The following is a 24,472-nucleotide window of genomic DNA, read 5'->3' on the forward strand; positions in this document are numbered from 1 at the left end:
AATTAGCTCTGTGCAGTTTCAGCCAGGTCACCCACAGTCCCATTGCCATCCAGATGAATGAAGGTTTTGTATCCTGTTTATGCACAGGGTTACACTGAAGTTTGTCTCCTGCTTCCAGCCCCTATCTGTAATGACACATCAACTGTTTGACTGTTAAATTTCTCAGGTTTAAAACTTGTATGATGGTTTTCTTCTACATTTTCCTCACTACTCTGCTTAATGCAACTCTGCCATCATAAATCTAAGAAGTTTGCCCTATAGTGTTAGAGCAATTCTAAAGCAATTTCTACAACCTACATTGTGCAGATTGCTATTAATGAATTTTTTACATGGGTCTTTATATTTGTGTCACATCAGAGAATAAACTAACCAGAGTTCCCAGTTCTTAGGAAGAATGTTTAGAAATGTCACACCCATGTATGTAGCAATGTTGGCAGAGATCAATTTCCTTGAACTCTTTTAATACTGTCATGGTGCTAAGCTGTCCCAGAACCCCATGGCTATCTGCAGTTTTATTGTTGGACTATATTGGAATTTGAAGGTTCTCACTGTCTGATTTAAAACATTTGACATAGATTATGGTGAAACTATTTTGTATGTCCACAAAAACTGGCAACTTACATTTTGTCTTTTAAATATGCATGTGGAAAATTTAACCCTTACTGCTTTGTTAAAATATATCCACAGTGATGCAGAGAAGCAGAATGAAGCCTTTAATGACCAAATAGAAGAATTGAATAGCACCCTGAAAGCCACTGAAAAAAGGACTGAAGAGATTTTGCAAGAAAAAAAAGATGTAATGAAGGAAATGGATGAGAGACAATCTTTGATACAAAAGAATGAACGACAATGCAATAATTTGACAAAATTACTAGAAATTAACGCAGAGAAGGAATTTGCCATCCTGTCAGACAGGTTAGAGTAAGAGACATGAGCCATTTGGAAAGACTGAATGATTCTCTATTCTCAAAAGTTTATTTCTTTTTTTCTGTTGTTGCTTCTATTTTCAAGGTTTTATGCTGCAATCTGTGCAAATTATAAATGATCAGGCTTGGTTTTCACTTCGAAATATTTATATAAAAATTTGGAATATGGAATTTAGGATCTGGCTTGAAGAAGAACATCAAAAAGCATAAGCATTTGATAAAATCCTATGAGATTTTGTTCTTAAAAGTGAAATATTTTAGAGAGATTCTCTCTTTAGTGCACACATTTTCTTTCCTGTGTAACCCACTGAAAGTAATTTGAAGAAGAATAAAGTATTTCAGTATTTTCATTTTCAAGTGAGGCTCATAGATGTCTTCTCTCATGTAGTCCTGAATTTCAAGGGGATTGGTCAATCATCTTCCCTTCAATTATAATTTTATATTTACTTGGTAAAGTAAATAAACTGTTAGGTTGAAGGCAAGCTTCCAATGATTCCTCCTTTGCAGAGGGAGATGTATAGTTGTAATTCTGGCCATGTGCTCAGCAACAATGCTTTTGCTTTTCAAGCTTTGTATTGAAGGCCCATGGCATCTTTTTTTGAAATGCTCACTTAAATTAAAAAATGTTTTCTTCTTCCTATATGTATTAGATTCACTGATATTTTTAGCATATTTAGAACAGGCTGTGGGACCTCACTGACATAATTGATTATAGTTATAAAAATGCTACCTTTTTAGGTAATTTTGTACATAGTTTGCAAGTTTGTCTTGCTGAGCCATAGTAATGAGGTACTCAAAACCATTAAAATAGTTGTGCCTGTTTACACATATGTCTTGATTAAGTTACCTGTTTCTAAAATTCTGTGTCTATCTGTATAGACAAATTCTGGAAAATAATTTAGATAAATGTGTCTCAGAGAACAAAAATCAACAAGATATTCTCAGTCACCATCAAACAAAGAAAGATAAAGAACTGAAAAGTTTAAAAAAGATAGAGTTACAACTGAAAAGCATTTGGGATTCCTTGGAAGCAGATAAGGCAACACATAAAAGACTCAAATCAGAGGTTTGTATGAATGTATTGATCATAAAGATTGTAAATTTTCTTGTAAGAAATATTTCTATGAAATCTCTTGACAGTCCTACAAGGGAAAGGGGGGAAGACCATTATTTCATCTTCCTCATTTCCTCCTTGCTTTAGTATTTCACCCATTCCTCTTTCAATAATGCATTACTCTTTTCAGTTTTACTCAGTCTTTTGACAATGATAAAGGGGAGTGCTATTCTGCTTGTGTATTCAAAGCATTTTCTTTCTTTTCAGCTTCCAATTATTTCTTAAAAATTCACTTTTTTAATATTTTCTTTCTCTCATCACTGGTTCTTCCATTCTCTCTTTCCTATATATATTTTCTCCTATACTTGCTCCTTGCTCGGTCTAAATTCTGAGTCATAAAAAATTAATCTTGTTTAGTCAGGTGAATGTTTTTTCACAGCACTTGATGTTTCCTACCTTGACACTGTCCTTCAAATTTTTCTTGGTCCTTCTAAGCAATTCAGGGCAGAAAAGAGTCTTACATAACTGTAAAGTTTTAAAAAATAGCTATACATATCAAATCTCATATATACTTAGCTTTGCTATTTAAACAACTCCAATTATTATTTGATAATATTTAATATTGTTGAACAATATTTTTTGTCTCCCTTGAAATTCCTCCAGAATTCACTTGTGTATTACCTAGTAATATAAGCTCACCTGGAGGAAGGGAGGAAAGCTCTGGAACTACACAACAAAGTTTTGTATTGAATTTCCTTGAATAATGATTAAAGGGCTGACTCATATTCCAGACTTTGATCTTAATGCCTAAAGAGTTTCTGTTCAGTATCAGCTAAGAGAATCTGGGAGTTGGTATTTTTGCATGTGTTCCCATTGAGGAAATGTTCCTGGATGGAACATTTGTTTGAACAATTGTTTAAAAACATGTAATGCTAAAATCAAGTGCCATAACTCATCAGCAGCTGTGGTTAGAGTTCACAGTCTGGGGTGAGATCCAAACCCATCCTAGCCCAATTCCTTTACCCTGTGAAGGGCAAGACCTTGTACGTGTGTTACAAAAAGCATCATCATGAGGAGTAAAGGAAGAGGAATGTCATGAGAGGCAGAAATGGAATTCTGACCAGTATTTTACACCAGCAGCTGCAGGACACTAATGCAAATAGCCACAGCAATAGAGTTGTTTTAGCCCATCCTCCCGTGCTCCATATTTTCTTTGATTCCTTTTGATTGCTCTGTTAGAAGAGCAAATTTGAAATCACTGCTTCTCTGCATTGAAATACAGTACTGCAGGAAGGAAGAGTCAAGTGGCCACCTTGATTCTGCTTGGCTTTTGCTATATTGGGACAATTTTAATTTGTAAGACTTGGGAGCACACCAAGCAAAAATTAAAAAACAGTATTTTAAGTAGATAAAATTTCTTTAACTACCTAAATCCCCAGATTTACATTTAGTCATTGTTACTCAAAGTGAAAAAAAATCACAAGAATGAATTGTTTGTATAAATATGTGATTGCAGAAGCAACAATACATCAGTGTGGTTCCCCAAATTTGTTCTTTTGAATCATATGCTGAGTGCAGAATGACTGGTTTGTAGAATAAGGAAATTACAGGAACACTTCCTTCAAATGTGTTTTTCTCGTTAGTACGTTGTGAAAGGTCAGCTATTGCTAAACACCAGAATTGTGTGTGAAAGAGAACTGCTGGTCCTGCTGCCTCCAGCCCGGGGCAGAGCTGCTGCTCCTCTCCATGTGGGCCTTCTCTTTGCTCAGGCCAGCACAGACACAGCCTAAAGTGCCTAAGTTTAGCCCTGTCCTATGTGAACCTTAACAGATTAAAGATGTTTATATGAGCTTTTTATTTTGAGAAGCATATATTAATATTAAATAGTATTAATATATATTAATATTATTTTATTTTGAAGCATATATTAATTACCACTATGAGAAGTGGTAATTAATATATACTTAACAGAAAAGTTATTTTTGATCCCTACACAAGACCAAAAGTCACTTTCTTAGGACAGGCTTTTCTAACATTTTAGTAAATCTAAGTCAAATCAAATCTCAGAGCTGAAACTAAAGTAACTCCACACTTTGACCTGTACTGTGTCTCTGTTTCCCTTTGCCATAATGGAAATGAACAGAAATGAATTTAAATTTACAATACTATCACAGAAGTGAAAATAACAAGTGTAAAACATCTACCTATCAGTATTGATTTATAGTGAACTCTAACATCTGGTTGATATCTGAGCAAGATATCACAGGGTTGTGAGTATTATCTTTGAATATCTTCCAGGTGTGTTGTTAAATGTAATTTTTTTCCCATCCATATGAATTACAGATTTGAAATTAAAATCATTTGGGTTGGAATGGATCTTTAAAGGTTATTTGGTCCAAACCCCTGCAGTAGGCAGGGACACCTTCATCTAGATCAGATTAGTCAGACCTCAGTCCAGCCTGGCTTTGAATGTTTCCAGAGATAGGGCATCAACCACCTCTCTGGGAAACCTGGGCCAGTGTTCCACCACCCTTGTTGAACAAAATTCATCCTCATATCTAATAATCTCTCTTTTATTTAAAAATTAATATCCCTTTTCCTATCAGAGCAGTTCCTGCTAAATTGTTTGTCCCCATCAATTACACTGAGGGAATATATTCCATCATAGTTAGACTGATGCATTTTTTTCTTGCTTTCTTATGACCATAAAGAATTTTTAAGTGAAGTTTATTACAGTGAGGCTAGTACAGCTTTTTGTCTTACAAGTTATTCATGTAAGTAGTTGTAGTGAGATTGATCAGATATATTTTAATCAGAGGTAGTGTTTTTAATGTATTCCTTCACATACTTAGTGTTAAAATCTGATTGAATGGATTAGAATAGAATAGAATTGTGTTAGAATAGTGTTAAAAACTGATTGAATAGATTAGAATAGAATTTTACCATAACATACATAAAAAAATAATACATCAATGTTTGTGTTATTAGATTTGACTTTCTAGGGTCTAATGAAAATCCTAATGTAGTGATAAAAATAAAAAATGTGATATCCATTTTATGTAGATGTGAACTCTTTATTCTCTTTAGTAAGCTCAGAATTTCACTCTGAAAATCCTCTGTTAATTTAGGTTATATTTTTATATGTTTTCTCTGTGTTTATTTTTTTAATGACAATTTAGTTGCTGAAAAACATAAACCTTCTAAATTTACATGAACTTTAGTGTTCATAGTTCTTGAATGAAAAATTTGAGAAACTTCAGTAAGTTGCTAAGGAACTCTACTCAATTAAGTATTCTTGTACTAGCAATTATAAGAAGGGAGAAATTTAATTTCTTAATTTGTGTCGCTACTTCTAACACAGCATCAGCAGTTTAAATTTTCATCATTTTTTGTTTGTATCACAATGTGCTTGGTTTATTTTTGTAGGCAGAAATCAACTCAAAGAACAATGCAGCATTATTAGAAAGACGACAAGAACTGCAGGACGAGATTGAAACGATCAAGAGAGATTTAGCTGAACAGGTGCTGAATTCTGCTTTCTCATATTTTTTCATTTTGACAGTTGGTTTTCTATCATGAGAATAAAGGGACTGTTTGAAGAAAAAAAATAATGGAGTTTCTAGCTGCAGCTTTCTGGTGAGAAAATGTAATAGTATTTCTTCAGTTTTAAAGACCACTTGTCTTTCATTTTTAAAAACATTTTTTGTGTTACTGGCCATTTAATAGAAGGCAGAAAGCAAATCTTCTTTCTAAATGTTGTTGATGACACTGCAGTTAGAAATATATTGTTACACATTTCCTTTGGATATGAAACCGTGTCTTGTTGCAACAATAAAAATTCAGCATTTGTGCATTAAGATTTTTCATCTTCACAGTTCTGTCATTTGTAGATGTCTGTCTGTATGCAGCACAGCCATACAGAGTGTGGCAATGCAGATACCTGGGTTACAAGAGAATTAGTACTTGCCACTACATAAATGACCTTATAAGAAGCCATCTATTTCAGACATACCTCCTTGGTACCTCCAAGGTCAAACCTCCTTGTCTTCTTACCCTTATATCCATTTTCTTTATGTGTTTTGTTTGAATTATTAACATTATCAAGTGGGGATCTGCTTTTATTTGGATACATGTGCCTTCCAGTACTTACCTGACATTCTCTGGGATGTGTACCTTGTGTGCCACAGACAGGCATGCAGTCAGTGGAGCCTGGGGAGCTTCCATCACCTCCTCCTGAGCACATGGCACTGAACTTACTTACAGATTATACAGCTACAAATATCCATTCTGTCCAATGGACAATAGCTGGGAGATGTCAGACTGAGGAACAGAAATGCTCCTAGGTGATAATATATTCGGAAATGTTATTATAGGGATTGTGGATGGTGTTTTAAAGCAATAATTAGTTATGGTTTTAAATCTATGTAGTCTGTATATTTGTTTACATTGCAGACAAACCCGAAGTATTTCCAGCTTTGGGTTTGCCAACGCTGATACATTGTTGCATTGGGATTTAAATTTAATCTTCTCTAGGAAATGATATCAGAAATAGATGCCCGTGTGTTAGAAGAATGCATTGCTGCAGAACACTTGCTTTTCAAAGAGCAGGAAAAATGCAGGAATGAGTTATCCACACTTACACATCTGACTTTGCTCAGAGCTGATGAGAAGCAACTGAAATGCAGGGATGTTCAGAAAGCCAAGGTAAAAAAATATATATTTGGAAGATTGTTCAAAGTACCAGCTGGTATAGGGAGAAATTAAATTACTAGTGAGGGGAGTTCCACCAGAACACTGGAAACTCTCAATACTCTCAATAAAAAACTCTCAAAAAAACCCTCTCAATACCAGTGGGAGGGGAGAAAAAGCCTCTCAATTTAAGATTGATGGTCCAGGCTATTGAGGACTGAACACAGCTGGAATCAAAAGATCCAGAAACTTAACAGAATGCAATTCTGCTCAAACATCAATGACTGCTTAAAAGTCAGAATTGAGTAAGAAAGAAATTTTATTTGTAAAGATACAATTTCAATGTTTCATATGCTATATAATTATATAATGATGGACTTGATAGGCTGATCAGTAGAAAGAGTGGAACTCCAGATAGAGTGAATCAAGCATTTAAGATACAGCATCAAATTATGCAATAATAATTACAATTACTAATAGTAATTGTAAGCTTAATATAAATGGAAAAACTGTGCTTTTTTATGTTGTTGTAATAAAAATGTTCCATTATAATAAGAAAAAGTTCTTATAATAATGTCCTCTCACTGTCTTTTTCTCATCTAAGAGTTGTTCTGGGTAATTTCACTGAAGACATTTCTTTAGTATCTCTAAAGCGCTTACTAAATTTTATTTGAATTTCAGATTCAACTCCAAAATCTTGTTAAAGAACTGAAAAGAATGGATAGTGAACTAATCATCTGCAAAAAGATGAAAAAAGAAAACGAAAAAGAGTAAGAAAATAATAACAATACATTATTTCAAAAAAGTCTTCTAAAGCAAATTTTATCCAAGTAATGCAGGCATAAAATGCTAATAATTATTTCTTTCACATATCTCATTTCTTCAGACTCCAAGGATTTACTAAGATGTGTGATCTTATGCAAATTGAAAAGGACAAATCTATAGATTTGATGCGTATTGCTCAGTGGAAAGCAAAAGAAGGTGAACACCGGGTAAAATTGCTAGAAAATAATATAGAAAATTTAAGACATGCTGTTATGACCAGAGAAAGGTGAGTTTAAAGTATGCTGGAGTTCACAATTATAGAAATTTAAGACTGGAAAAAATCTTAGGAGGGAATCTATTCCATCTTCAATTGTGACCATATCATCCCTGATAGTTACTATCCTGACTTTTTAAATCTGATTAAAACAAAGGCATTTAGAGACACCCCTCTGTAATCTGTTCCAATTTCTTATCCCACTAACACTCCACAACTAGCTTGGGCATCAGTGCTTGTCAGAAAGTAATTTGGAAGTTTGTCTGGCTACTCTCTCATTTCTCATCCTTTATATCAGAGGTTTTGGATCTCAGGTTTTGCATTATCATGCTGTTTTGTTCAATGCAAGCATCACCCTTGCACTCATATCTGCTGTCCTTAGAGAAAAGGAGGTCTGACACAGATGATTCCCTGATGAAAGGGTGCATGGGACTATTAAATGAGTCACTAGCTAGGAATATGGCTGTCTAACTATGAAATCAGATCAAATTGGGGATTTTGGTTCAAACTCACACTGAAGTTTATTGCATAACATTTATTTCAGATATAGTGTGGTTTCAATTTCCAAACAAGCTTAGACAAAATGAAAGGTTACATTCACAGCAAAGATAATGAGGCAGAACAGCTGATACTTGTGACTCTCTTTTTTCCTAGACCATTATTTAGTGAGGATATCTTTTTGCCATATTTTTGTCATCCTAGTGATGAAATTCTGCTATATAGACAGAATTACAATGTCTTGGAATTCTGTCCTTGGGCAAGTAGGGAGACAGTGAATAGCCAACCTGGTAGGCAAAACAGGAAAACAAAAACTGAGTTAAAAATAACATAATTTTCAGTTAAAAATAACATAATTTTCCAAAAACTTCATTATTTGGTGCCAAGAAATTGTTAAATCAGGAAAACAACACACTAGATATTTTTGTGAATCTCCTAGTAGTTTGGTTTCAAAGTCATGCTAGAGATAGCTAAAAAAGAGGTAGAACTTCAGTTATTGAAGCAATTTTGTCAAGATGTACAAGCTGACATTTTGTTGTAAAAATTTTGAGGCCTTCTCAGTTGATGAAAGAAGAGGGGGAAAAGGCTAATAAGACATAAATTTTGTATAGATATCAGAAGTATATAAATATTATAATTGATGTCCCTACTTGGTACAGATCCAACAGATATTTTGGGCTCTGCAAAACTAGATTTAAAACTAGTCAGAGGTATTGAATTTTCAGTAACTCTCTTGCCTATGAAAAATATTTTAAATCCCAGTAATAGACTTCAGTATCAGTACCACTGACTTCACTGCAACCTATGCTATTTGTAGGACAGAGTATCAGTCCAAGTAAGGGAAGAAATTTTCAGAAAATATTTAAAACACATTGCATTTCTGCAATTCTGTTATACTTTCAGTCTGAAACTTGACTTACAGATGTTTAATTAAATTCAGTAATACCCTGTGGTACTCAAAGTGTTATACATGTGGGGGAAATGAAAGAAAGCAGCTCCCTGCCTTGTATAGAGCAAATCAGCAATTTAATGATGGAGCCCATGAGGGAAGGATATTTCATCTGCAGGTCTGTACTTTAACAGGAGACTTTGCTTCTCCTTTCACTACCTCTTTTGTATGTTGACATGAATATCTATCTCCTTGGTGTAGATAAATTTGTGTCTTGATCCAGAAGTGATACCACAGATCAAATGCAATAACTCTAAATAGTGCTGTGAGATAGTAAATACTCCATTTGGTGACAAGAATCTGTTTTGTAAATGAGGGGCCATCATCCAGTGATCAAAAAGGATGCTGGAAATAATATCTGTTCTTTATTTTTATGTGATCTGGTCACTAACCTCCCACTATGTTTTTGTTTCTTTTTTCATCTGTCAAATGGGCAGATGAAATAATAATGGGCAATCTAATAATTTTCTTTCTTATGTTAATGTTGTGACACACTGTTTTATAAACAATAGCTTTGAAGAACTTTGAGTTGCAACCACAAATAATTTAAATATTGTTTTTTAAATAGAATGGCAGGATTTCGACACATTTAGACTTTTCATCACAGTTTTTGTATATGCTCTTTAACTTTATTATTTATGGCTACTTGGGCTACCTAGTAGAGAATAAAAAAGCTGTAAGTGCAAATGTAAAAGCATTCCTAAGTGCAATCTCCCTGCATAGCATTTTTCTTGTGCCAGAATCCAGTTCTTTTCAAGCTGGAAAGAACTTGCAAAAAAACCTGCTCTCAGAATGTCTTTCTTCTTCTCATAAAGCTTCTGTGAAGCAGAGACATAGAGGAGCCCTTGTGGGCTTGAGAAATACATTTAAGCTCTGCTTTTAATTGCTGAAATTGGTTTCAAATTGAAAGAACTAAAAATATTCCCACATTTCTGTTACATTAAAGAAAATTGCAGGAGAACTATTTGAAGATTAAAAAGAACGAGAGAATGAAAGAGTTCATCAAAAATGATTATGTCAAAGTTGAACAAGAGATGCTAGAGAATAAAGAAAAGGAAAAGTATTTGCATGTTGACAGACTTAGTGCTGCAGCCACACGCATGGAAAAGGAAATTTCACAGCTACGCAAAAATTATGAAAGGGTTATTGAGCAACGAGATGAGAGGTACGGTTGTAAATTTGATCTAAGATTAATTCTGACATTCATGAAGCAACAATACTTTTTAGCTTATGAGCACTCCTCATTAGGATTGCTAAAGGTCTGTGGCACTGCAGTGTTGTGCTGAGCAGTCCCCCTCACTGCACTGCTAGTGCTGCTGTGCGTATGGCCATGCTTCAGAACTTATATTCAAAAAATATGGTATCTTGGCTACTGAATGCCTTGAGAACTTGTAGCCACCTGCTCAGTTTGTGCATTGTGCACAGTTATGGCATCTGCAAAAATGCAGATTATCTAGATCTCTGTGATCTTAATCTAGTTTTAAATGCTGTGAAAGGCCAGAAGACCTTAAAAATTATGTGAGAGACAAGAGTCACCTTTCCAAGTGTTTGTTTTCTGATTTTCACATTGCAATTATTTTGTTACTTATTTAAAATGCTGTCAATAGATTAAAATGATAATTGAGAAAGCTTCATACATTGTCACCAATTATTACTATCTTTTAAGATAACTTTTTAATGTTTTTGAATGGAATATACTGAATGTGACTAATTTTTCTAATAAAAAATTATCTTTAAATTTTGGCTTTATTTCAGTGGTCTTTTGCTCAGAGAACGAGAAGAAGAACTGGGCATTTTGTATGAAAAAATAAACAGGCAAGAGGTGTTGCGTAGGAATGGAGAAACTAAGATGCAAGTTATGGATGAAAAGATCAGTTTTCTGAAGCTGAAGTTAGTTGAGAAAAAAAGAGAGGTTAAATTGTGTTTTAAAGAGCTCTCAGTGAAGAATGCCCTGGATGCACAACTGGTGAAACTTCGGATACAGGTTGGTGTTAAAGGAAACCTTTTTGACTATTGCTCTGTATTTTAAAATTTAAGGTGATTTCATAGGAAAAAAATATCTGGATGTACAAGGTTAATTAAAACAGCAAGTTTAGTAATACACCTGTCTAGCAAAGCACTGATGTTTTGACATGTTTTAGATGTTTTTAACTTCACATCTGTGAGTTTTTATGCTCATGTGTAACAGGCTCATGGTCTTTGTTTCACACATGCCAAATGTTTCCTGGGTATGGAATTCCAGCTAACCCACCCCACAGCCTGAAATGTCAGTATGACTAAGCTGGAGAATAGGAGTCATGGGGGAAAAATGAGACTGTAGATAAAATTTGTTAAAACTGTATTGATGGAGTAGGTGGAGGGGTGGGAGATACACTTAGACCATCAAATTCTAAAATAATAACTCAATTCACACTTGACCCTGAGCCTACTCTGGAAACTCTGCTGCCTACAATGATATAATCCACATATATTTTCTTTTGCACAAAAACAGTGTAAGTTTTAGTCCTAGTTACAAAATAGCATTAAGCAGCTAACAAACTGCAGTGCTTGGGACATTCTTTCCTGGCTTTCTGAAATGGCTCATTTACTTTTGACCTTATCTCCAGATGGTAATTTTTCCCATACATACTCTGTTAATGCCTGCACAAAATCACAAATTGGCTGTTCCATTGCCTTTCAAACTTGCATCAGTGGGAGCTGTGGCTCACTGTATAATAGTGCTTGCACTATTCTCTTACTTCTGGCCTTTTGAAGAAATTGTATGCTCTGCTACAAGAACAAAACATAGTACATGTTTTAATACCTCATGCAAATCATACCCCAAAGACCTTTGCAGGGCCATCACAGATTTAAATGATCAATCCAGGCAGTATTAAAAAAAAAAAAGAAGAAGGCGGCAAAATGAAAAAATCTAGAAAGACTCCAAAGTTTTCAGGTAAGATTTAAAATGAGACTGAGAGTCACTGAGTCAAATACAGTAGTAGCAAAATGCCAATGATTTTTGTGAACTGACAGAATCAATCATGAAACTTTGCTTTTTCTGTTCTGCATTCCTGCAACTTTCTCCTTTATGATGATAGTTCATGTGAAACCTAAAATCACTGTTAAAGGGAGACTATTGTTGGAGCTGTTTTAAATCTTTTTGCAATGTTGACATAAAATTAAGAAGTAGGAAAATACAGAGTGTTGTGATATTATGCATGCAGTAGTCTTAATAAATGTTCCCAAGTGAGGAGTTTTCCAGTGAAGAATGGCAAATAATCAGTTATCAACCTTTAAAATTTAACTAGATACTGTGATTACTGAATATTACACGGCTCAAACTGGCTGTTAACTCGTTCATCTCCTTATGCTCCACCATTCATCATTAATGCTCTTACTCCCACTGCCAATAGGAATTAAGTCCAATGAGAAGCAGTTTCAAATTGTTTGGCTTTATCTGCATGATGTAAACAAAATCCGTGAGCCCAAATCTGAATTTTGGTGTTGATTGCCAAATTCACACTGCTGGTTCTTGCACTGATTACAGATTTGACCCCATGTTGAAATCTGACTCAGCTGCTGTTCAGTTACCACGGTCACAGACTGTCTGGGTTGGGCAGGCTGAATCCTGTACCTGTGCCTCTTCTCCCCTTTTCCTACCTTCCTGCCTCCTTCTGTCTTCAGCAATACCAGACCTCTTTGCAGCAAGTGCTAGTAACATGGACTAGGTATTTTCATTATTATCAATGAAAAAGATTAAATCAGAAATACTTACAGACTGCAAAAACTGACCCATAATCTCAGCAGCTGTAGTGCCCATTGGGAAGGGGAAAAGCCCATATCAGGGCTGTGTGCCAGTTCAGCAAGAACAAACACTTTACCTGGGTCCCCTACATTCCACATGAGCTGCTTAACCATCAAAGTGATGCATGTTCCACTTGCATGCTTTTCATCAGAAGCTTCCTATTTCCACAAAACATTGGTGAATAGTTAAGCCAAAAAAATACCATCATCTGAAGCAAGACCTCTTCTAAGCAAGTGCAAGTAACGTGGACTAGGTAGGCTTGTTAACATCAAGGTAAAGATTTAAAAATAGAAATATTTACAGGCACTTCTTTATACAAAAAGTACCTGGTGAGACTGTAAGGTGGTTTTCTCTGGGCATAAAACTATGTAGCTTTTAATTGGGACTGCACATTAAGGAACTGCTCCTGCTGACTGAAGTGACCCATAAAAACTAATCTACCTTCATGCATCAATGAGAAATACTTAGCATTAATCATTAATTAGTCCAACATGCAGACCTGCTGAGCTGTCATGGTGCTGTAGGTGGGACTTTCATGCCTTGGAGCTCGGGCAATATACAAGGATTGTCAGTTTATTTGAGGCATTTGGCAACAACATTTCTCCAGGTTTTAATATATGAAAATCTTCAGACTATATCAGCACATCATAGAATAATGGGACTAGTAGAGAGATAAAGAATTTATCTAAGCAATCTGCTCCCACAGCAGCATTGGATTGCCTGAGAGGGCTAAGCTGTGGTTTCAAGCCACCACTGAGAAACAGGTTTTCCCAAGTAAGCTATCCCTGTCTTTCCTTAACAGTGGAAAAATTTTCTTGAGCTTTAGCCTGGATCTCTCTTGCTGTGGTGTAAGAATATTGGTTTGTATTCTGTCCTCCAGGGACATTACAAATGAACCATTCTTTTCCTTTCTGTAACATTTCATGTTACTGGAAGGATGTTAATCGTGTTCCTCTCCCATCCTTTTGCTAGGCTACACAACCTTGTTTCTTTCAATCAGCTCTTTCTTGTCAATCAGCTTGTCTCTTTCAATCAGATTTTTCTTAGATCATTCTTCCTCTGCATTTCTTCTATTTTTGGCAATACAGTCTTTATTTTTCTTGAGGGGCAGTGCCTGGTACCTGTGGCTGATAGTGAAAGGATTCATTCAGGCATCTTGCAGGTTACCTTCCTGCTTATGCATCCAGCTATGGTGGCACCTTTCTTGGCACATGACATGGTGATTCATCTTCATGTTCATGTGTGTAACAACCAGACCATTTTTTAAAGAAAGGGCATCCAACCAGTTGATTTGATTCTGTGCTTGTACAGGCAATTTTTCCTGCCTACATGTAACTACTTACATTTTTTTTATTTACTGTCACCTTTTTGGTTCAGACCTTTTTATCAGAGAAAGGTAATTTTGCATTTGAATCTTTTCCAAAATATACTTGCAGTCTCTCTGAGCTTAACCTCATTCTACTGATGAGGTATTTACTGTATATTTTAATCAAGAACCCATTTATGTTGGTTGTTTATGAGAATATCATATGAAATGTTGAAGCTATATGAAGATCAAAATGTATTACACCTACTATTTGTCACCCATAGACCTGTGGAATTATCATAATAGACGTTGATCTGGCATGACTCAACACATCTGTGGTGGCTGTTATCCCTGTCATTTTTATCTTCTTGATGCCTACAAAGAAAACTTAATTATGTGTTCCAGATTTATTCTTCAGAAAGAGAAGTTATCATGGTTCCAAAGCTCCATCTGCACCCCCTCCATTTTTTAAAGTAGGTCTTGTATTTGCCCTTTTTTAGTGCTGTACATACCTCACCTACCTTCTCTGAGATTTCAAAAAAAGAACCTGATGTCCACTTTTTCAGACCAGTTGCTTTATCTAGACGTGTGTTGCCTCCTTCAACAATTCCTCCTAACTGATTACAGTTCAACGTAGAAAAGCCTTTCTTGTACAGTTTTTTCCTGTCCCCTGTATCAAACCCACTCTAAGAAAGGGAAAAAGGATTTTTTAAAATTTTAAGACTTATAATATCTTATGACTCAGATGGTCTTTTCCAAGGAAAACACTACAAATTAGTAAGAAAATAAAGATGCCTGTAGTCGTGTTACTTAAGCAGACACAGAATAGCAAGGTTATCTCTAAATGCACTTTGAGGCTTTTGGATTGGCTTGCATCTGATCACTTCCAATTCATATTGCATTTAAAAGTGAGGCTAGTGTTTACATTTAACATGAAACTTTTTAATGGCTTTTGGACTCTGTGGTTTTGCTGCAATAGTCCTTCTCTAAATTAACTATTCAGTCCTGCAAAATTTTCTTTGGTGAACTGCCCCTAATCTCATTAAGATACCACTGCCTCCAACAAGGCATTTTCCCCTGAGTTAGTGTTGAGAAATTTGGCCCCAGATAGAAAAGATCACTAGAAGCATAGCTGCATCCTGCTGTTTGTGCTGGCCCTGCTTTTACATTCTTCCATTCTGTATATTTTTGGGCTTGAGTTTTAGCTATTTGTTAGCAAAATGTAACTTTCAGTACCTAGCTAAGTTCAGAATCACGGTTTGCTGAGGAAATTGTTCATTACACTCATCTAAGGTTTTTACTTTAGCTGCTTTTAGATAAAGTGTACAGGAGTGAGTTGTGTGGTGCTTTTTTTACTAGGAAAAGAAGTATATAAGTGTTCTGGTAATGTTCCACTGCCACCTGAGAATATCTGTCACTTTTCTCTTTTCTAGTTAAATATGACTTGTTAACTTCCAGTGAAAAACCTCATCCTGGCAACATCTAAACATTTACTTTATATTTTGGTGACTGTTCATAACTTTGAGAGCCTGGGACCACTTATTTCCTTAGTCACTCATCACCTGCAGTGGATGGTTAACATTTGCACTTGGGTAGCTGTGTCAGTGCTAACAGCTCACTGACAGCCAGCCAGGTGCACATCAGAGCACACAGCCCCACCACTGTCAGTTTTGCAAGTCCAAACATGAAAAAACAGCCCCCTTCACTCGTTCAGTGAGTATTTAGGCTGAGCCTGGAGGAACCTGTAGCATATTCTGGGAAGCATTATTCCATGGGAAGGTCTCTCATGGGAAAGGTCAGGGAACACCTGCCTCTGTGAGTCACAAGAGTACCTCATTGCTCAGTGTCACCACTGAGTCACTTCAGGACACATGCCTGGGAATGTTAGTGTACAAAACATGGATGTCTGTAGGGATGAGACCCTCAGTACTGACCAGCAGGGATGCAGGGCTTTCTATTGTATTCCTGAGGGTAAAAACCAAAAAGTAGCCTGAGCACCAAGAAACAGGTAGAACTCAATTTCTGTCAAACAGGAGGGTTTCCTCTGTCCTGCAACTCACACTGTAGTCCTCTTTTAAAAGAAAACTTTTAAATAGCTCATAATTTTATGTTACCCGCCCTTCGTCCCAGTAAAAGGAATCCTTCTCTTTTGAAGTCTCCAGACCAAGGTCTGGGGATGAGTTTGGTGGGAATAAACAACTGTTGAGGCTCTTTGTTTGCTAGTATTCCCAGTGCAGGGACAAGATTAAAAAGCTGGAGGAAAACTACGATGATGCCACAAACGAGAGTAGAAAACAAGAAATGGGAGGGAAGGACCCATCTCCACCTGAGCTGCTAAAAAGGATTGACAAGGTAATGTCACTTCTCATATCATAAGCCATCCTCCTGTGCTTGACCTCTTTTAGAAATTGCAAATAGTGTCTTTTATTTTTAAAATGAACCTTCTGTAAGAGGAATCAAAATAATTATGATTGGCCATTGTGAACTCCAGCCTAGCATCTGCTTTCCAGGTCAACTGAACATGGGACATTTGACTTCTTCCAGGACATATGATGGTGTTCACAGGGGTCTGAGGATGAGGGAAGAGACAAGAATGTTGACTCCATGTTTCAGAAGGCTTGATTTATTATTTTATTATATATATTATATTAAAACTATACTAAAAGAATAGAAGAAAGGATTTCATCAGAAAGCTAGCTAACAATAGAAAAAGAAAGAATGATAATAAAGGCTTGTGGCTCGGAGAGAGAGTCTGAGCCAGCTGACTGTGATTGGCCATTAATTAGAAACAACCACACGAGACCAATCACAGTCTTGGATTGGTTGCATTCCACAGCAGCAGATAACCATTGTTTACATTTTGTTCCTGAGGCCTCTCAGCTTCTCAGGAGAAAAAATCCTAAGGAAAGGCTTTTTCATAAAATGTGTCTGTGACAAGGACAGGCTGGGGAGGGGGAGCTCTGTGAGGTACCCCTGGCTCTGCAGCATCCTCTGCTCACTCCCTTCACATCATTGGCACTTCATTGCAGGCCCACCTCACTAGGGGAAGGCACAGAAAAGCAGCAGAGGGAGCGAAATGCAGAATAATAAACTGCTAACAAATAGGATTGTCAGTCTTTGCTAACTGGCCAGGAGCTGTTCACCACTATCCATGGGCTGTGAGCAGGAGGCAGACCTGCCAGCCTTGTCACAAAGACTGCATGTGTGACACAGAAGCAAACACTGCCCCTTGGCAGGGCTGGGCCCTACTGCTTTCCTTCCCTGATGAAAAAGGAGCCACCAAAGAGAGCTTGGTGGAAGCAGCAGCCAGGCCAGCCCAGCAGCTACACCTGACTGCAGCACAGCTGGTGACTGCCCCAAGAAACTCCAGGGGGAAGCATTAGGTCCAATGGAAAGCCACTTTCAGAGCCCTCTGGCTGGGGGAGGAAGGTAAAAGAACATTTTCTTATACAGTTTTGTCTGTCCCATTTATAGAAGCACAAAACTCTTCCCACAGTGTTCAGTATTTGGAGGGGATTTGCAAAGGTCTCTGAAGGTGTGAGGGCAGTAGCAGCAAGCTCTGAGCACACCCCAGAGTCCTTCTTTTGAAATCCAGTTTGTAAAGACAGACCCTGAACAGAGCTGCTTGAATTACCTGAGCTGTTTGCTTTACTGTCCCATATTCCTTGATAGGAGGAAGCTCTGCATAGCTGAGCAGGCCACAACAGAGCCTGCTACCACCAGCCTACACATTAAGGTTTTCTTGGAGTTGTGATAAGTTTAAATGTCTACTTCAATCTCCATGGGATTTAAAGTCATTGTAGTTATAATTTGTTTATGGAACCCATACTTTTTTAGCATGGTAGCCTGCTACCACCAGCCTACACATTAAGAAGAAGGTTTTCTTGGAGTTGTGATAAGTTTAAATGTCTGCTTCAATCTCCATGGAATTTAAAGTCATTGTAGTTATAATTTGTTTATGCAGCCCATACTTTTTTAGCATGAGGAGGGGAAAAGTATTTAAAGCAAGAGCTGAAAGCTTCCATTGTGGTGTGACTCAAGGAACTGGAAAATTAAAAAAAAATTATTACTAGAAAAAAGCCCCATTGCTTTCAAGAAAAGCACAGCAAGGCAGTAACAGTGGTGTAACCCCTGCCCCCAAAAGGGCCTGGCCTGATATGGAAGAATTGTACAACTGACAGCAACCAACTGAAGCAATTTGGGCTTGGCAGAGAAGGTGTAAGTTTTGAGAAATCTGACAGTGAAGGTATTTGTTTATGACTGTTCACAGGTATTATTTCAGCAGCTCAAGGCATTCACAGAACACTTTGTGCTGCACCTTCCCCTGTCCTTTCCTTACACTGTGTTCTCCTCCTTGCTGCAGATAGAGGCAGAGCTGGTGCAGAAGGAGCAGAGGCTGCTGAAGATAGATTTTCTCTGTGAGAACATTTCTGATCTGACGGACAGAATGCGCGCTGTGGTGGAGAGCGGCAAGCAGGACATGCTGCTGTTCGCTAGGAGGGTAAGAAAGGCACTGCCTGCCAGCCTGCACAAAATGAAACACTGTCTGGGCAAGAGGTGATTCACTTGCAAATTACAAAAGTGGCTGGAAATGTTGAGAGGCAAGTCATAAGTCAGTCTTCAGAAATTACAGACAGGAATAGCAACAGTAATACAGATAAACCAAAACTATAAGGCGAATGTCCTCTCTTTTAGAAACAAAGTTGCACCATAAATGGTACCTTCCACTAAAATATAGAATTCGTTCTTTCTGAAGTAGATGCTTAGAAACTTCGTAGGATCCTCCTTTTGCAATGTACTTGGCGGCCTTTCCACAAAAAACAGGTCAAAGGCTAAAAAGAAATAAGGGAAAAAAAAGAAATAAAGGAAGGCCACACAAATTCTATTCCAACATGCAAAAAAGTGAACTTGGTATCTGGCTCAAAGTTCTTTTATTGTTTAGGTAGGGAGAATCACACAGGAAACATTTTTTCCAATACAGTTTTAAAAATATAATTATAGCAATTTGCTATTAACTGCAAGTAATATTGTTTGGGAAAGACCAAAAATGCTCCTATCCCCCATATTCCTAATGAAAAAGCTGCAAATTGAGCAAAGCTGAGGGAAAGACAGAAAAAAAAAAAAGGTAAATAATTAATGTAAAATAAGGCCAGGGTAGAAATTTGTCTTAGATGTTAGGTTTGGCACAAATGATGGCTTAAGACAGTTTTTTATAATTTATTTTAAACACATACAGAAATATCATAGTTGTTAACTGTGTTTGTGAAATGATGGCCGTGGGCTAATAAACTACTGTAAAAATGGCAGTGTGCCAAAAGTTGCATTTGCAAGTGCTCTGGCTGTCCCAGTTCCAATTAGTCACTTAAAGAGTATTAAAGCTTTTTGGTTTTTTTTTATTCATCTGCAGTGAGACTCAGGGATTTCTGTCACATTCCTTTTCTGTTCGTCCCCCTTCCAAGGATAATGTCACAACCCACAGCCCCTGCATCAGCATTGTCACTCAATTATCTCATAGGAATTGGGCTTATTCCAGCTTTATTATGAAGCTAATTGTGTATAAACTCAAAAAGAATTGGGATCCCAGGACTTTGAGGGCTGGGGGAGTTTTGTTGTCCAGCTGAAAAGGTCAAGAAGCAAAGACAAATGTGCTTTTCTTTTCTTGTACTGGAGTAAATGTGACTCCTTGAGCAGCCTTTTGGGGTTTTTTTAAGTGTTCACAAAAATTAAGTAATTTTCAAGAATTGAACTACTATTTAAAACCTTCTCAAGGGGGACTTATTTTCAGTGCCTAATGCTGAGCCAACTGTCATGCCCAGTGAGTGCCTAAAGGGAAGCCCTAACTACAATGCAGCTGTTTTGCATTCCAGAGCAACGAACTGCAGAGGGAGATAAATCGCAAAACCCAGGAGATAAGGGCTCTTTTTGCAGAGTTATCCATGAAGCAAGCACTTGCCCTTAAACTCCAGCAGGAAATCAGAGACAAAGAACAATCTGTGATGACTGCTTCACTGATGATAAGTCAAGACCTTTCCCCTCCTAAAGCAGAAAAGGACGGGTGGAAGATCCTAGACAGTGAGAAGATACAAAAAGCAGCAGCTGAAGCCAGAGCTGAAGTAAGTTTTTGTCATACATTGCAAGAGCTCCAGGAGCCAGTGCAGATGATGGTACAGAAAAAGACAACTGACAACCCACTACAGTGGGTTAGTGGAGTCTTAACTCGAGTTTGGCACCACCTCTTGGAGCTGGTCATTGAATCTTAAGGAGATCATATATTAAAAACCTCACCTTTGGTTATTAAAGTAGTTTGTGTGACCATGCTGTGGCTGAAGGGCAGGACAGCCATCAGTGGAATACTGCTTTTCACTGGATTTCAAGGTAAAGCTGCAAAAGGTGGAGTGTGGGGTTCAGGAGAAGTAAGTTTAATGTCTCCTGCATACAAGATACAATGAGCATCAGATCAGAAGCAGCAAGAAATCAGATTGCTGAGCAAGATACTGAGGGTAGGCAGGGCAGCATGGCAAACAGCACTTGAAACCTTACCCTGCTGGACACTCCCTCTGTCCTTGAGGTGGTCAGTGATCCCAGAGCAGAAAGCTCCTACATAGTAATAGTTTAGAATAAGAAACTTCTGTCATGAAACTTCTCCTCATGCTGTGACTCAAGTTTCCTTTCAGTGCTGGGGCTAAATGCCCACTCTAGTAACTATTCAGGAACAGAATTATTGCACAGATGTTCGGTGCATAATTACTACATCTTTTAAAAGTTCATCTAATCTGTTTTCTTGACAAATAACAAAAGCATGGCAGGATCAAATTGTCTACTATAAAAGGACAAACTCATATCTACATGGTGAAACCTCATGCTTTCCTTTCAATAGCCCTTCAGCTTTGCTGGCTTGCCAGGGATTAGACAAGGGTGTCACCTTTGTCACGGGTTCTGTGCACTGGCTCGGGGCAGCACTGGAGTTTTAAAACACATGAGCCCTGTGTGACCAAGCTGTGCTTCTCTGACAGGAGCCTGCAGAGGAGACAGGAGGTGCACTGCCCAGCCACCACCCCACTACCCCCCAGGAGGAGGAGGAGGAGGAGGAGGAAGAGGGACTCCCTTCAGATCCAGTGAGCCCCGGCCAAGACATTTAAAAAAGCCTCCTGCTGAGCCATCTGAAATCTGAACAGACAGCACCTGAAGCAGGAGAGACCATTACCAGCTGCTGGATCACAAGAGTCAGCAGCATTTACACTGCACTGAACAAAGATCTGTTGGTGTTCAGCCAAATTCCATGCTGAAAATGAAGTATTTGTTCATGCCAAAAGCACAGCTTACTGGTCAGTGATCCAGAATCCTTTCTCCTGGTACCTCAAATGCAATGCAGTATTTCCAAGTGTCAAGAAAAGTCCTCATGCTATACTTACTTTTTTTTCCAGGTGAAGTTTTATTCCAGCAGAAGGTATGTTAAAATACATTCATTAAAAAGAAAAGGCTAGGAAATCTTCTCCTGTTACTAATATAATACAAAGAGGCCATCACTTATAGCCATACACCAACATGGCTTTCTGCAGTCTGGGACTGGAGTTTACACTTGCCAGAGAAATTCTAATTATATTTAGAAAAATATTCCTTCTCACTATGCAGTTACTAAGAAAGCTAAAGCTTCACTGGTGGCAGTGACAAGGCAGTGACAATGAACTTGCCAAGTCACTCCCAGGAACTGGATCTTTTTATTTCACTGGTAAGGAACAGGGAGCATCAATGGAGACTACTCAAAGAGAATATCAGAGGTTGTTTTGAAAACCTCCCAGATATATAAAATATTAATGAGTTTCTCTAGTTTACTAGTCTGGAATTTTGTAGAGGTTTTTTAAAATCCAAAAAAGGCTGCAGAAATCCTGCATGGCACAACTTGGCAATTTTCTCTGTGTAACACATTGCTATTCCTATTTGAAATTAATGTCACAGTTCAGAACTTAAAAGAGCAAACAATATTGGCTCAGTTACATACAAACAGAAGTTGAAAACAAAGGAAAACAGCCTGCCTAATTTCTTTCTGAAGCTGAAACTTGAACTGTAACACTAAAAGTTGTAAGAAAGGAATATGTAAAACTCTGTCCAAGCCACTGTTAAGATCAATTTCTAAAGCTTTTTTCTTATCCTGTTTACTTACAATATATTATACATATCTTTAAAAAACAACAAAAAACCTCTCAAATAAACAAACAAACCCTCAACAAAATCTGTCACGTGCACTTTAAGGGGATTATATTTTGTGCTAACTACAAAACTGAAAATATTAGAATGCAGCTCTAGAAGCAGAAGTACCATAAGGTAATTGATAGCACCACAAGGAATGACTATCTCTTCACTCATGCCTGACATAAAAAGTCACCTGTCATTCTTACCTGCTTTACACAATCACACCAAGAAATCCTTTTATTAATCCAAGTAAACAGTTACTAGTTCTTGTAACCCTGCAACTGGACTGCCTTTTCCAGCATTGTCTTGTTAAAAGAAGTGACATTTATACCAATTTTCACAGCATGTTTTGATACTGTTGTTCTACTTCAAAATGAACCCACAGATATATTTCAAACCTAGGGTTATGTCAAAAGCATTTCTCTAGGATTATCTAGAAGTCAGTAATTTCAACCTCAGTTTGTTGGACCAACACTGTTTTAGTAGCTCATGTCAGTACCAGTTACTACCCAAAATGCAGGTTATTTGGGAAACAACATTGCATTTAAATAAATACTTTTACAGAGGCACCACAGTTTGACAGCCTTCTTCTACAGCATGTTATTTCAGGAGTATTTGAGGCCCAGAAGTGTCATAGTGTGCTTGAGTGCTGTTTCCTCTACAAATCTTGCATTTACATGGCCTTGTTTTTCATATGGATGCACACCTAGAAAAACATGGTGAAGAAGTATTTACAAAATTGTACACGCTCCTGTACACTTCTAGTCCTGCTGTCTATTAAACATCTTCATCACCAATACCAAAAGATAAGGGGTAATAGAAATGTGTTTTCATGCACCCAAAATACTTACAGATTTCAGTAGTGCCCTTTGGATGCTTATCCATGGCAAAAACTATCTTATTAGTGGGATGTAAGTAAATTATAACCCACACAGAGGGAAGCCTCTCTGGAGGCTGGACTTCCAAACTGGAGGTCCAAACCCAGCTTGAAGCAGAGTGGCTGTGTTGGTGCTAGCCCATGAACTGGCCCAGGGCACGTGCTCACATACTGCTGCTACATGGTTCAACTCTTTTTCCTCCCCAAACAGGATGATACCCATACATGGAGGCTCTTGGTCCCTGACACCTTCCTTCAGCAGAAATATGACCAAACCTATGTGTTCAGACATCACTGGAGTTTTAATCACTCAGTAATGTGAGTATAGGCAGGATACATCTGCGTGAGCATCAAAGGGTAACAATCACTGGTCTTCCAAAGTACAGAATGAACACTACCTTGATTCTCTATCTCTGCCAGCATATTAGTCAGGTAGTTCAGTGGCAAAAACTCCACGGGGAAGGAGAGTCTCTCAGGGACAGGCCTGCTGCACTGTAAGGGAGAACATTCCGTGTTACTTCACAAAGTCACAGATGCACCAAGGTTTCAATGTTTCTTTAGTGTGTTACAGTCCACAGGAAGCTCAGGAATCTCAATACTGTCCAAGCATAAGATTTTAAAACAGCCTCTGTGCTCTTACCTGCCTGTTTCCCAGCTTCTCAAGCAAAAGTTTCACATATTTCTGTGCTATTAAATTTGCATTTATCGGATGATTCCAGTACTGGCGGACCTTTTGACCAAGAGCCTAGTAAGCAAAAAACAAACCCCAACACATGAGAACATAGAATGGGACAGTGGAAACTTAGAAAGAGGAAAAGGCAGGAAAAGCTGACACAAAATCCAGGCTGCAATGCAGATGTGCTTTGCTTTCAGACCCCAATGACAAGGCTAAGAGGTCATCATGTTTAGCCATGGAGCCTTCCTTTTGTAGTCAGTAACTAAGAGATCACACTGTGCTCTCAAAATGTGGGAAATCAAAATCTCCTCACTCAGTCCTCACCTCAGCTGGTCTGTCCCAGTGCCACTGTCCCACTTGACATGGGTACTTAAGTACTAATTGAACCTTTATCTTTTACTGTGTTTGATTTCAATCTATTCTTCCCCCAAAGAATAAAGTAGATGCCCCATTCCTCAAAGCTCTTTCAGGACAGGGCTTC

The 24,472-nt window shown here is 37.6% G+C and overlaps 2 protein-coding genes across 2 annotated transcripts in view; one reads left to right on the forward strand and one right to left on the reverse strand.

The window, feature by feature from the left end:
• CCDC146 (coiled-coil domain containing 146) overlaps positions 1-22,478 on the forward strand; it is a 59,478-nt gene extending 37,000 nt beyond the window's left edge. Inside the window, exons 8-19 of the mRNA XM_066550881.1 lie at positions 688-915; positions 1,806-1,992; positions 5,407-5,502; positions 6,514-6,684; positions 7,351-7,439; positions 7,556-7,720; positions 10,102-10,320; positions 10,911-11,139; positions 16,472-16,600; positions 18,612-18,749; positions 20,116-20,361; positions 21,262-22,478. Coding sequence (XP_066406978.1) covers positions 688-915; positions 1,806-1,992; positions 5,407-5,502; positions 6,514-6,684; positions 7,351-7,439; positions 7,556-7,720; positions 10,102-10,320; positions 10,911-11,139; positions 16,472-16,600; positions 18,612-18,749; positions 20,116-20,361; positions 21,262-21,387 — 2,023 coding nt within the window. The 3' untranslated portion in view covers positions 21,388-22,478. The remainder of the gene's footprint in view (positions 1-687; positions 916-1,805; positions 1,993-5,406; positions 5,503-6,513; positions 6,685-7,350; positions 7,440-7,555; positions 7,721-10,101; positions 10,321-10,910; positions 11,140-16,471; positions 16,601-18,611; positions 18,750-20,115; positions 20,362-21,261) is intronic.
• GSAP (gamma-secretase activating protein) overlaps positions 21,657-24,472 on the reverse strand; it is a 45,172-nt gene continuing 42,356 nt past the window's right edge. The window contains exons 29-31 of the mRNA XM_066550879.1: positions 23,956-24,060; positions 23,714-23,807; positions 21,657-23,144 (exon numbers count right to left, since the gene is read on the reverse strand). Coding sequence (XP_066406976.1) covers positions 23,044-23,144; positions 23,714-23,807; positions 23,956-24,060 — 300 coding nt within the window. The 3' untranslated portion in view covers positions 21,657-23,043. The remainder of the gene's footprint in view (positions 23,145-23,713; positions 23,808-23,955; positions 24,061-24,472) is intronic.

The sequence above is a fragment of the Molothrus aeneus genome, chromosome 5 (genome assembly GCF_037042795.1).
Source record: "Molothrus aeneus isolate 106 chromosome 5, BPBGC_Maene_1.0, whole genome shotgun sequence".
Taxonomy (NCBI): domain Eukaryota; kingdom Metazoa; phylum Chordata; class Aves; order Passeriformes; family Icteridae; genus Molothrus; species Molothrus aeneus.